Source organism: Brachyhypopomus gauderio, chromosome 17 (genome assembly GCF_052324685.1).
Source record: "Brachyhypopomus gauderio isolate BG-103 chromosome 17, BGAUD_0.2, whole genome shotgun sequence".
Lineage (NCBI taxonomy): Eukaryota > Metazoa > Chordata > Actinopteri > Gymnotiformes > Hypopomidae > Brachyhypopomus > Brachyhypopomus gauderio.
In genome coordinates, this window is record NC_135227.1 from 5,181,594 (window position 1) to 5,196,050 (window position 14,457).

Sequence of the window (14,457 nt, forward strand, 5' to 3'; positions counted from 1 at the left end):
ACGAGTAGTATGAAAAGATTGTCAGGAAAAAATGTTTTAAATTAAAGTGTTTTTAAAAGGATGTGCGTCTGTGTACCGGCAGCCATGAAGTGGTTTTTCCACACTTGCGGGGCAACAGGAGCAGACGGCCCGACGCCCTCGCAGTGCTTCAGCGCCTACCGTAACACCAACGTCAACGTGACGGTGGGGGCGCGGGGGGCCCTCAAAGGCATACAGATGTGGAAGATTCCCGAAACTGGTATATACAGGTCAGTAGTCTCTCTCTCTCTCTCTCTCTCTCTCTCTCTCTCTCTCTCTCTCTCTCTCTCTCTCTCTCTCTCTCTCTCTCTCTCTCTCTCTCCTCTCTCTCTCTCTCACTCACACACACACACACACACACACTTATAGGCACAGATAAATCAGGGCTCTAACTACCAATCACATGCAGAGTTGCCCCCCCATCATTTCAGTAAGTAGTAGTCATTTAGTTGTCGTCTCTGCTCAGCTAATGGGGTGTCTGCAGAAACTGAGAAATGAGAAAACACATTTCCAAAGTAGCGAAGTAAATTGGGGAGGTGGAGGCTGACCAGCGCGGACTCTTAACGAGGTGCTCTTAACGAGGTGCTCTTAAGGGGCCCCGGTCTCGCACAGCCCCCTCGCCGTGAGAGTGAAGGTAGTGAGGTAGGCGTGTCTCGTGCAGGATCACGGCCTACGGCGCGGCGGGCGGACGCAGCGTTCTGAACACGCTCCGGTCGCACGGCATCTACATCACCGCGGACTTCAGCTTGCACAGCGACGACGTCCTGCACATCCTGGTGGGACAGCAAGGAGAGGACGCCTGTCCCAAAGTGAGCTCGCGTCCCCCTTTGATGTGTGGTTAGCAGTAAAACCAGAGTTAAAAGAGTCAGAGTCTTCTACGCGCGGAGGGCTGGAACTTTGCTCTGATGTTCTGCAGGCCAAGGAGCCCTTGCGTCATATCTGTCTCAACGCCAGAGACCCTCCGGACAGCAAGAGCATGATGAAAGGAGGAGGAGGAGGGGGAGGCGGGGCTACCTACATTTTTAAAGTAAGGGCCTGTACCATTTCACAGACACGGGGGTGACCTCAAAGGGGGGTTTGCGGTCACACGGGCGGAGGAGTCGGCCTCAACGTGACGGCTGTGTTTCAGGTGGAGAAGGGAGCCTACGTCCCCCTGCTCATCGCAGCAGGTGGAGGAGGGCGTGGCTACAGCGGCAGCTCCGACGGCGAGCGGGAAGTGACCGAGCAGAACCCCTCCGTGCCTGGACACAACGGCATATCAGGAGCAGCAGGCAAGTCATCTTCCTAACATCTGAACAGGTCACGCTACTGTACTCATGCCCAGAGGAAATGACATTGGACACGCCCATCCTGAAGGGATGAGTGGTTTTAAAGCTGCAGTAAGTAAGATTGCTGTAGCCCAACCTCCAAAACGCCTCTTCACTGTCCTGTGGCTCCGCCTCCAAAGCTCTTCTCCGCAAGCAAGCAGAGATACATCTTATGGTCATACATACTAATCTACAGCAATATCTGTTCAGTAAAACATCTAGATCACGCTTATATTAGTGATTTGATGTATGATAACACACAACAATGAACAGTAAACCACTTACCTTTATGAATATTAGGAGAAATATGAAGCTGATAAGAATGCCTGGGCACTTCAGGTGTTTTCAGCATCATCTATCAAAAAAAACAAATGCTAGCCAGGAGATTTTGTTTGTTTAGTTTAGTCTTGTTTTTAATCCAGCAGGGGTAGTTACCTAGCTGCCCAGCAAAAATGTGGCTAACTCAGCATCAGTTCAGAAGTCTTTTAGGTCTCTTTGCTCTTTCCACTTCTGGAAAGGTAGGATGGGCAGTCTCTTCACCGACGGTGGTTGCTTATCGGTTATTGCTTTCGCAAAGTCCCTGAAGCAACTCACTTGTTGGGCTTGGCCCAGTGGAGCGTGTGTGCACAAACAATGATGGATGCTCTGTCGTTCCGCATTCCTGCCTGTGATTGGTCGTTTTTCATTTGGGCATGGTGGATTCTTGCAAATGTCATTAGGTGAAGCAAGCGGCTCCAGCCTGATTTTTTCACACTGTGTGCAACTTTTAGGGCATATTGACAAAGTTTGTATACAGGTTCCTTACTGCAGCTTTAAGGCTTTTTGCTTTTCTTCCACTTTATCTTGTGGCCCTCTGTGTCCATGTTAGACACAGGCCAGTTATGATAGGCGCTTTAAACCTTTGCAAAAATAGACGCATCACTCCAAATTCTTATAAAATCTGACACCTGAGTATGAGGTCTGACACCTCAGTGTCGGGTCTGACGGTTCAGTCATTTAGTTCCCCTCCACTGAAAACTTTGTTCACAGCTATATATGTGGTCCTGATGTTACATTCTTGGGTCCACACTGTGAATGCGATCATGCAGACATAATAAACATCCATCCTGCACAACAAATATCCAGTTACTGTTCGACATTATGGACATAAGAAAAAGCAAAAAAAAAAAATGTAGAAGGAAAGAAAGGTACTTTAGGGGCTGTAAGTTCAACTATAGAAGGTCGTGATCTTGAACAACTAGATGGAATAAGGCTGTATTACAAGGACACTGTGTATCTCCTCCGATGGACAGGGCTGCATGAATACTAATGTGTCTTGGGCTCAGAGCCGTGGGAAGTGTGCAGGAGAATATCTGGGATTGCATCTGATACCCTAGACATGAAGCCTGTGCTTCTCAGAGACTCATGCACTTCATTTGGATGTAGGGTGGTGCATTTGTGCCTGGTTCTTTTGAGGCCATATGTACATTTTGAGGTTGTGGAAAATGTAGGTAGCGTGTATTTTTTGTTTGTTTGTATGTGTGCGTGTGTATGTGTGTTTGAGCATGTCAGTATGTTTGTTCATTCGTTTTATGGTTTCCCATGATCCTCCCCTGCAGGGTATGAAGTATGGGTTCTGTCAGAGCCTTGTTTTTCAAAGGCCAGCTCTCTCATTGTGTTCTAATTACTGATACTGGATAACATGTACAAAAGGCCAGCACCCCAAGGTCACACCACAAGGTCACACCACAAGGTCACACCACATGGTCACACCACAAGGCTACATCACAAGGTCACACCACAAGTCTACAGCACAAGGTCACAGCACAAGGTTACAGCACAAGGCCACACCACAAGGTCACACCACAAGGCCATTCGTCCTCTCCACCATCGTGCATGTTCCTCTGTCTTCTGTGCCAGTGCACACTTCCATGTGCATTGCTTTCAGTTTCATCTGTTAGACTACACTGATTTTGTTGTGGATTTGCATTTTGTATTAATCTTAATCTTAATCTGTGTTATGGTCAAATTAGCCATTATACATCGCTGGTACCACATATTTGCTCCTTTATCATGAATAATTTCAGAATTTATTTGAGTACTATTCTTGCTATTTTGTTTTTGTCGTGTTTCCATTTTCATAAATATGCATATTTATTTTCACCAACTATAGTGAGTTCAGACTGCATCAATTTGTATCTTCCCCAGGGACAAGCAATAGAGATCCATTGTAATTACTTTTTACTTATCTTCATATCTATAATTCACTATTGCAGTAGCCAGGCTGTCTGGTAAGGGATAATATATTGATTGAAGCATTCAGTCATTGCTGAACCTCTGCTCTCTCTCTCTCTCTCTTGCTCTCTCTCTCACTCTCTCCCCCTCTATCCCTCTCCCTCCCTCTCTCTGTCTCTCTCCCCCTCTCTCTCTCTCCATCTCTCTCTCTCTCCCCCTCTATCCCTCTCCCTCCCTCCCTCTCTCTGTCTCTCTCCCTCTCTCTCTCTCCATCTCTCTCTCTCTCCCCCCTCTATCCCTCTCCCTCCCTCTCTCTCTCTGTCTCTCTCCCTCTCTCTCTCTTCATATCTCTCTCTCCCTCAAACCTCTCTCTCTCTTCCTCACTCTTCTCCTTCTCTCTGCCCCATCCCCCCATCTCTCCTCCTCAGTAGTCTGTATATACTGGTCTTGTTTTTACCAGCCCTCTGTGTGGTTTCTGTGAAGCTGTGCAGCTGGAGAAATAGGGCACGCTTGCCTTGTGGCCGCCGCGTGTCTTCCTGCTTAGTAAAAGCGGTGACCTGTTTTTTTAGAGCGGGAGGGGGCGGGGCCAAGGCTGTCTGCCACGTGGAGAATCATCACCTTGTGCTCCTGTTGCAGGCACCTACTGCCTCTCACTGTGATGTGTGAGTCGTCCTACCGACTGCCTCACAACAAAGCAAAAAAAAATAAATAGAAGTGTCCCTGGCACAGTCGGGGACACTGCTGAGATGCGTCCTGCGACTACTTTGTGGACAGTGTTGAAAGTGTCCACTGTCCATGCCAGAACAGCAGGTGAATAAGCTGCAGGCGTCCACACACCTGACCCTTGTTCCTCTGTGTTGTGCTTCAGGTGGGGGTGGAGGTTGGAACGACAGTGCCCCTGTGGCTCAGGGTGGGAGACCCCTTGTTTTGGGAGGCCAGGGAGGAGAGCCGTGCCTCGGCATGGGCTGGAAGACCCACGGTGGCTTCGGGGGAGGTGGGGGAGCCTGCACCACAGGAGGAGGAGGAGGAGGCTACAGAGGTAAGATCTCAGACGTGACGCGTGAAATCAAACTGACCTGCTCCACACTGCTGTGGAGCACCCGGTGCGGAGCTCCGTTCCCTCGAGCCTTTGAGCTCCTTACACCGTGTTGCATCACGCTCGAGCTTGCTCCTCCGTGCCGCTAGGTGGCAGCACCTCCCTCAACAACGACCCCACGGAGGACGGAGAGGACGGCGCCTCCTTCATCAGCCCCGATGGGAAACTTTTCATGTATGCGCTGAAAGGTAACACACATTCAGCACGGCACCGGACGCGAGTCTCATGAGTCTCTCCGTGAACTGGTGGGACCGTCCCCCATGGACACAAACTCTTTGTGGACCCTGCTGGCATGCTGCCTGTTGTGTGGTTCTCAGGTATGGAAGGGGACGGGGAGGTGATCATCAGCTCGGTGCAGAATTGCAGTCACTGTGAGTCGGGGGATTGTCACGACGTGTGTTTCTGTGAAGATGACTTCATCCTGGCCTCGGACGGAGTGTCCTGCATCAACGCCTCAGGTAAATGCTCAGACAGGTATTATCGTATCATTATTAGCATATGCTCTTACATTTCTGTGTATTTCTAGTGCATTGTGTATACAATGAAATGTGTGGCATCATTGAGTTATTAACTGGTAGGGGATTTCTTGCAAGACCTCAAATCCAATTAAAGAATTGGACAATCTTTGACCACTGGGAAACCAAACTCCTTGGCAAATGGAAGGTGTAGCATCTGTAGTGATCAGAGCTGTGATATAAACATCTCATAATAATTAGCGAATACAAAGGCCAGGATGAGATATGGATCTTTAATTGCCAGGCTTGAATGGTTGTACTGATCCCTTCAGACTGAGCACTTTGGCCGCTGTGTATGGTTTTCCAGAGCCCCCCCCTCCGCCCCTGCCCTCCCCCCTCTCACTGGGCTTTGGTACTGTCCGTGGGGACTTCAGCACTCATCGCCGCGCTGCTATTGGCCGTGTCCGGAGTTATGATCAGTGAGTATCAACCAATCATTACAGCTTGTGAGGGCGCAGACCCTCTGTGTTATCTGCAACACTCCCATGAGGGCTGATTTGGGCACACAAGAGCAGAAAAGGTTCCAGTGCTGCATTTTGTCTACAATTAGGATAAGCAGCAAATTTCCACTCACTCCCCATCAACACACACACACACACACACACACACACACACATTCACACACACATGCGTGCACATACAATCACCAAAAAAGCAAAAAGCATTAAAAATAAAAGTACTCTGCAAATTACATCTTTGCATAAATACTTTGTTCAAATTCTTGTCTTCATATCCACTTTGTAGGGATAATCTTTGGCTGATTTGATTGCACATGTAGCTCTCCTAACGGCCCTCTCTCACACCACAACGCTGAATCAGTTTGTGCTTGTGTGTGTGTGTGTGTGTGTGTGTGTGTGTGTGTTACTGCATAAGGCACACAAGTGTCTGACGTGTGTTTCTGCCTGGTCTTATCACACACTCACACACACATTGAGCCATCACTCCACGCATCACTCCCAGCAGGACTGACTGGTCTGGGCGGAGCTCAGCTCTGCCTCTGATGAATGAAACAGACTGATGATGGATGACCAGTTTACTGTCCCCTGACAGCCTCTTCTATTACATATCTATGAATAAATCACTTTCACAGTCAACACTAATGTGTTTAGAGCTGGGGTCACAGCCACCAAGCTTCCTGTGTATGAATGTGTGTGTAGGTGAGTGTAGACACACGTTTGTGCATTTGTCTTGTTTGTTTATACATTTGTGTCAAGACATTTACAAGAATCATATTTTTCTTCATGCATTATCTCTGGTTGGCTGTGTTTAATTAAACCTGCTAGATTTAACATCTGTTTATGGAAACATGTGTCCCGACTCGAGAACATATGATAATTGCTGCTTTGAAGATTTCTGCATGTGCGGTAGTGACCTGCGACGTGTGCGGCTGGTGTGTTTGCATTAAACGTGCTGTGCTTGGGTGACCAGTGTACAGGCGCAAACACACTGAGCTGCAGTCCATCCAGCTGGAACTACAGAGTCCCGACTGCAAGCTGAGCAAGTTACGGGCCTCCACCATCATGACCGACTACAACCCCAACTACTGCTTCGCTGGCAAGACCGCCTCCGTCAACGACCTGAAGGAGGTGCCCCGACGCAATATCTCCCTGACCAGGTCAGCACCGGCTGCTCACTCTCTACCCCACAATCTATACCCCACACTCTACCTCACACTCTATACCCCACACTCTATACCCCACACTCTACCTCACACACTACCCCCACTCTATACCTCAGCTCTATTCCTCCTCTCTATACCTCTACACTATACCCCACTCTCTACCCCACACTCTACATCTAGATTTGTAACATGCTTATGGTGTGTGTGTGTGTGTGTGTGTGTGTGTGTTTGTGTGTGTGTGTGTGTGTGTGTGTGTGTGTGTGTGTGTGTGTGTGTGTTGTGTGTGTGTGTGTGTGTGTGTGTGTGTGTGTGTGTGTTTGTGTGTGTGTGTGTGTGTGTGTGTGTGTGTGTGTGTGTGTGTGTGTGTGTGTGTGTGTGTGTGTGTGTGTGTTTGTGTAGGGGTTTGGGGCATGGTGCCTTTGGAGAGGTCTACGAGGGTCTGGCTGTGGGAATACCAGGGGAACCAAGTCCCATGCAGGTAGCGGTCAAGGTGAGAACACATCATTAAAACTCCACCTCCTCATGCTGGACCTTTTACAATATCTTTGTATAACTACAATATCCAGTTAGTTGGAAACGGGAGTGATGTGGCGTTTCGTGGAGATCCCTCACGTGTCTCCATCTCTCACGTGTCTCCATCGCTCACGTGTCTCCATCGCTCACGTGTCTCCATCGCTCACGTGTCTCCATCCCTCACGTGTCTCCATCGCTCACGTGTCTCCATCTCTCACGTGGCTCCATCTCTCACGTGTCTCCATCCCTCACGTGTCTCCATCGCTCACGTGTCTCCATCTCTCACGTGTCTCCATCTCTCACGTGTCTCCATCGCTCACGTGTATCCATCTCTCACGTGTCTCCATCTCTCACGTGTCTCCATCGCTCACGTGTATCCATCGCTCACGTGTCTCCATCCCTCACGTGTCTCCATCCCTCACGTGTCTCCATCCCTCACGTGTCTCCATCCCTCACGTGTCTCCATCGCTCACGTGTATCCATCCCTCACGTGTCTCCATCGCTCACGTGTCTCCATCCCTCACGTGTCTCCATCCCTCACGTGTCTCCATCTCTCACGTGTCTCCATCTCTCACGTGTCTCCATCTCTCACGTGTCTCCATCCCTCACGTGTCTCCATCCCTCACGTGTATCCATCCCTCACGTGTCTCCATCGCTCACGTGTCTCCATCGCTCACGTGTATCCATCCCTCACGTGTCTCCATCGCTCACGTGTCTCCATCTCTCACGTGTCTCCATCTCTCACGTGTCTCCATCCCTCACGTGTCTCCATCTCTCACGTGTCTCCATCGTTCACGTGTCTCCATCGCTCACGTGTCTCCATCTCTCACGTGTCTCCATCGCTCACGTGTCTCCATCTCTCACGTGGCTCCATCCCTCACGTGTCTCCATCTCTCATAGACGCTTCCGGAGGTGTGCTCTGAGCAGGATGAGCTGGACTTCTTGATGGAGGCCCTCATAATCAGGTAACGGGCACAGACGCATCTCACATCCCCTGTAGGTTCACCCGGGCATGCTGGGCTTCTCGGCCCAGGCTAAAGCCATGTGGTGAGGCACAGCTGGAGTGGTGTTTGTAGCAGGGGTAGATGGTTCTCTGATGGGTCTCGCACCGAAATGGTCATGAATATCATCCACATGTCTAATTAAATTAGGCCCTGAATTCAGGCCAGCCGTGCTGACGTGAACATGTTTGTTCATCACCCGTACTTACGATATTCACATTCACGATTCAGCGTGAGTCATAGGTCCAAATGAACAATGCGTTTTACTTCATCACCGAGTAGCACTGAAATATTGTCAGCCGCATATGCATTTTTGGGAAAGTCGTAATGCCCAGTAGTTCTGCAGCTCTTGTCAAGTGCTTTTCAGATATATTGTGAGCACACTTGCATTGTTATTTTAACGAGCCGGGGTCCAATTTGCATCTCCAGACTGCTGCTTCAATTCTTATAGACATCTAGAGTAAATATGGCTTCATTGACGATATGTCCTGTAGATGTCAAAGCGGATTTGCTCTGAGCGCTGCCCATTGTGCTGAAGTGTGCAATTAATTTCCAGTCAATCCGTGAGGGTTTAGTGAGAAGACGTCTAAAAAGGCCACAGTAACAGCTTATGGGCTTGTGTAGGCTGTATGCGTGTGTGGTCAGAGCAAGCTAACATCTCACACTCTGGCTATTCTTGACCCTCACTAGCGATCGCACACACACACACACGCGCACACACACACACACACACACACACACACACACACACACACAAAGTTCCCTCTCATGTGTTTTGCTTTCTGACTCTCTCCCTCTGACAGTAAGTTCAGCCATCAGAACATCGTGCGCTGCATAGGAGTGAGTTTGCAAGCTCTCCCTCGTTTCATCCTCCTGGAACTGATGGCTGGAGGCGACCTCAAGACCTTCCTAAGGGAGACGAGGCCCCGGCTGGTGAGACACACACACACACACACACACACACACACACAGTATATATGTATATATATATATATATATATATATATATATATATATATATATATATATAATTGGTCAGTCTCTTTATATTAAATATGAATTCCCCGTGTTCCTCCAGGAGCATCCCTCCAGTCTGACCATGGTGGACCTCCTCAACGTAGCCAGAGATATAGCCCGTGGCTGTCAGTACCTAGAGGAGAATCAGTTCATTCACAGGTACAACACACACACGCGGGCACGCACGCACACCGTCAGATCAGGTCCAATCCGCTGTCCTCTGAGCTCGGCGTATGTGCTGAGGTGTTCACCTCGCGTTCACCTTCCCCCGTATCTGAGAGCAAAGATCTGGTCCTTCTCCACGTCTTCACCTCCACTCTGACAAACGAGTCCATCCAGAGCTCATTTACACTACATGGGCCATCGACTCATCAATCTAGCTAATGGGCAGGCCAGTGGAGGAGAACCTCAGGTGTTGGCTCTTCCTCTTCTTCACCTCTCCTGTCTTCTCTTCACACCATTTTATTTTACCTCCACCCCCCTATCTTTGGAGGACAACTTTGTTTTAATATCAAATAATAACAATTCTGTATAATATAGTGATGACAATTATTGGGGTTAGGTGGACCATGAGAGGATAGAATATAGAAAGAAAAGAAGGGAGAGAGAGAAAAAGGGAAAAGACAGAAGGGAGGGGAAGAAAAAAAAACATATACATACATATATACAAATATATACATATATATACACACGCATATAAAAAAAAAGATATAAAACCAACCAGCTCAAATGACCACTGCAAAGTGCAGAAAGTGTACCCAAGACATACAGCACAAATGACTGTGATGTATATGTATGTATGAATGTGTGTTTATGTGCAACACAAAAGTGCAACATAGGATAAATGTACAGAATGTACTTGCCAGCAAGGGTAGAGAGCTGCGACAACACTCCCCCAGAGGACAGAGGCAGGCAGAGAAAGACCCGGGAATTCCACCCGCCCACGGCCCCCCCAGGAGCTGTGGAGTCCCAGGGCCGCACTTCCCAGTGACCCCCGCATGACCGCCCCAGCAGGCGGGAGAGGGAGACCCCGGACAGCGCCCCCCCAGCCAAGGAGTGCAGGTCCAGGGGAACCAGAGGAAACAGAGCCCCCCCCGCCATGGGCGAGTAGCAAAGCCCCAGCGCCCCGCGTCCCGGGGAACCACCCCCCACCCGACAGGGCCCCCCTCCCGCCGAGGAGCCCCGAGCCGCCCCGGACCACAACCGCCCAGGGGAGCGGGCCAACCGCCCCCACGCCGGAGCACCAATCCAGGCCCCGGAATCCCAAGCCCCCCCCCCCCCCTCTGGAGTGGAGCAGTAACCACAGGGGAGCAGCCGGGAGAGGACTGGGCACAATAATGGCGCATTTCCACTAGGGCCTGCTTGGCGCGGTACGGTTCGATTCGCGACGGTTTGTGAGTGTTTCCATTAGTACCAGGTCCCGGTTAGCCGGTACTTTCAGGTACTATTTTCATACCTGCTCGCTCGAGGTTCTAACCGTTCTGAAGCGGTACAGTTCTGTGACGTGGAGGAACAGCATGACACTGATTGGCCAGGGAGTGTCCTCACAGGTTGCGTCAGGAGAGCGACTCCTCCGCTATGCTATGGACTCCTCAGCCATTTTTAAAACCCAAGGAGCGAAGTCTGTTCCCTGGTCAAACACCGAGGTACAAACCTTTCTGTTAATAATCAGCGATCAAAAAATCCAGGGCGAACTGGATGGGGCCACTAGAAATGTAAAGGTTTTTAGCAAGGTTTCCGCGCTAATGGCCACTCATGGCTACCAGCGGTCCATTCAGCAGTACCGGTCGGTCCAAGCTAAAAAAGCTTAACGCGATTACCGGGTGGTGAAGGACCATAACGGACGCAGCGGAGCAAACCGCAAAGACTGGAAATGGTTCCAGCAAATGGATGCCATATACGGTCACCGGCCAGCCAGTAACGGAAGAGAAAACGTGCTGGACAATGTCGGTGCTGGAGGCCACGGAGAATGGTGAGTGTATTGTGATTTCACAGTTTTACTACTAGGCTCGTAAAAGATGTAATATGAACGTAATATGAACGCACCTATTGTAAACGCAGGAATTTAGAGCTGTGTTTGTAGTTAATGTTACCACCACAGTCACTACTGTACAATAGCTAGCTCTTAGCCTTGCTAGTTGCTAGTTAGCTGTAGCCATAAACACAGCATGAGCAGCGATGTCGTGCTACACATTTTGAGCAGTTACGCTATATTGTTGTTGCTTTCACGGGAATGCTTGTGTTTAATATTTGTTATTTTTTACGTTCAAGATTCCCCTTCCACTGACGAGGCGAGCGGAGTTGGCGGAAAATGTTTCCTTCAACCGGGCTTTCCTCGGGGTGCTTGGCGAACTTGTGAACACCATGCAAGACAGACGCCAGTAAAAGCACACAAAATGTTGCTTGTAGTACTATAAATATTTATTTCATATAAAGCTATACGTATATATTTGCTTTTTGCACTTTTTTAAACTATAACTATATGATTTACATATGTTGTACTTTAAATATCTATATTTCATAATAAAGTTTGATTTCATTTGATTGTATGACTGATGCTTTTTATGCAGGGTGTGTTCAGCCTGTTTGAGTAATACCAAATTATTACCAATAATTAGAGCAACCACATACAATAATGAAGATCAAGATAAATAAGATACAATAATGGTATGTGTTAAGGGGCATCGACCGGTGTTGTGGTCGCATACAAATGATGTCACGACACTACAACCCGCGCGCCAACAGCGACTCCACCCACATTGTGTTGGTCCACCATTGTAATGGAAACACAACGCGACCGTACCGTTCCGTTGCGAATCGACCCGTATCGAACCGCACCGCGCCAAACAAGCCCTCTTGCTTACATTCACCCCCATATATACACCCCTACACACCTGCATACTACCCCTTATATACACCCTTACCATGTATACACCTACACCCATCCTTAAACACATACGTATACACACATACACCTCCAAACTCACCCTCATATGTAGACCCTCACATATATACACCTACACACATATGTATATTCACCTCAACATACATTCCTACACACATTCACCCTCATCCATATACACTTTTGCAGACGTATATACCCCCACATATGTACTCACATATTCGCCCCAATATATATACACGTCCCCATATCCCCCCACCCAACACGTACTCATCTACCTATACAAACAGAGACAAGGACAAAAACACAATAACACACCAAACTAACACATTTTTTTTACTTCCAAGTCCAAAGAGAACACGGTGCTGCCTGGAGAGATTGTATGCTAACATGGCTAAACAGTCTGTATTCCGCTGTAGAGCCAAACTGTTACTAAGGCAATCCCAGGCCGCTCTGCGCCTTTTCAGACTCATGACACCATAAGTGTTGTGTTGGAAATCAGTATCAGGAGGTCTTTATAGGGTCTGAACAGCGCCGTTTGCAGCGTGTATCTGATGAGATGAATCATTTACAGCGGTTTGGATGGTTGTTGGTCACATACAGGACATATTTGGACTCCAAATGTTGTTGAGAGAGACGGCAACAAGCAGATGACCTCTGTTGGCGTAGAAGCATTCATCCAACCCCTACATCATTAAACTGTCCCACCCAAACAATTATGCGGGTCTGAGCACGGTTAGCTAAACATATCGAGAACCGCATGTGTGTGGAAATGCGACTGTACTCAGAACAGTTCTGCCCTATAGTAGAAGACCCAAGGTGAAAAAAACATTGTTAAGTTGTTCTGCCTTGAAGAGGCCAGTAGACGTAGGAGTTGTCAACGACACGACCAGCCCCCTGGATTAGGTTGCCAGACATTGTCACAATGTTTCTGTGGCACTGTTATTTTAGTGTAATACTTCTCTGAACAGGGATGAATCACGGCACTGTCTTCACTGGTGTGCTGCACTGGTGTAAGTACTATTGTGCCCACGCTTGGTTCGTCCCACCATGGTGAAAATGCTCTGATCACGTTGTGTGTTTGGCATCATTTCATCATTAATCACACTTCCTCAGAATGCTGATGTGATTAGCTCAGCATGACTGAGAATCCTCTCCACACAGCAGCTATTAAGATTTACCTAGAAACTTTATAACTGTGCAATTTTGTCTACCTGGCAAATATAATATATATATATATATATATATATATATATATATATATATCGAGAGAGAGAGAGAGAGAGAGAGAGAGAGAGAGAGAGAGAGAGAGAGAGAGAGAGAGAGAGAGAGCAGGAGAGCCGTATGTGCAGAGAGCCGTAGTTGCTAGGAGGTTTTTGTTCCAACCACACAAGGAGCAGGATACAACTAATCAGTAGTGTGAAAGACTGACACCTAATTAGCCAGGTAGACTCAGGCGTGCTCCCGCTCGCTGCAACAAAACACCTGCATTCACACTGACGCTTCGCCGATTGAATTGCCCAATTTGGCACTATTGGACACTTAACAACAAGTTCCACTGCGAACAGCCCTCTGTTCCCCCTGTCTGGTACTTACACTGTGTTCTCTTCACAGAGATATTGCGGCCAGGAACTGCCTACTCACATGTAAAGGACCTGGGAGAGTGGCCAAGATTGGGGACTTTGGCATGGCCAGAGACATCTACAGGTACGGCTACAAAAACAATGGCTGTGGGAATAAATGTTGCTTGGTGATGAATGGTAGATTGTATGTATAACACACACATCAAAACTGTATACATGGGATGCAATGCTTAGCTTTTAAAATGTGATGTATGCAGCTAAATTGTTACGTTAATGCAGGTAATTTAACAACATCCCTTAAGTTAATTAAATTACTCATTGTAATATTGTAATATCATGTACCATCTTTTGGTATATTGGAATATAAACACCGTATCAAGGTTTTGCAAAACTCATTTGTTTACATCAGATTCACTATTGCAGTGTGAGTAGAACCTGGAGCTGTCCAGTGCTGATCTGATCCCAAGCAGTGCTCTTCATCTGAATTATTTACTACCACAACACTGTGGGCATATTTATCTTACAGCAGTAACTTAAAAATATCAGGGAAATAAAAAAAAACTCTTACCCAAGCCCTTTGTATTCTGAGTGTAAGTACACAAAAGTTGGCCACTGACTTTAAACAACAGTGACAGTTGTAGGCAAAGGTCAAATGTTTTAAGGGTTCTCC

At 48.0% G+C, this 14,457-nt stretch overlaps 1 protein-coding gene across 1 annotated transcript in view; it reads left to right on the plus strand.

Moving 5' to 3' along the window:
* alk (ALK receptor tyrosine kinase) overlaps positions 1–14,457 on the plus strand; it is a 290,978-nt gene that overhangs the window by 267,438 nt on the left and 9,083 nt on the right. The window contains 14 exon segments of the mRNA XM_076978386.1: positions 83–248; positions 680–827; positions 935–1,045; positions 1,148–1,289; positions 4,408–4,578; positions 4,725–4,823; positions 4,953–5,093; positions 5,423–5,569; positions 6,579–6,765; positions 7,171–7,261; positions 8,185–8,249; positions 9,089–9,218; positions 9,364–9,461; positions 13,819–13,911. Coding sequence (XP_076834501.1) covers positions 83–248; positions 680–827; positions 935–1,045; positions 1,148–1,289; positions 4,408–4,578; positions 4,725–4,823; positions 4,953–5,093; positions 5,423–5,569; positions 6,579–6,765; positions 7,171–7,261; positions 8,185–8,249; positions 9,089–9,218; positions 9,364–9,461; positions 13,819–13,911 — 1,789 coding nt within the window.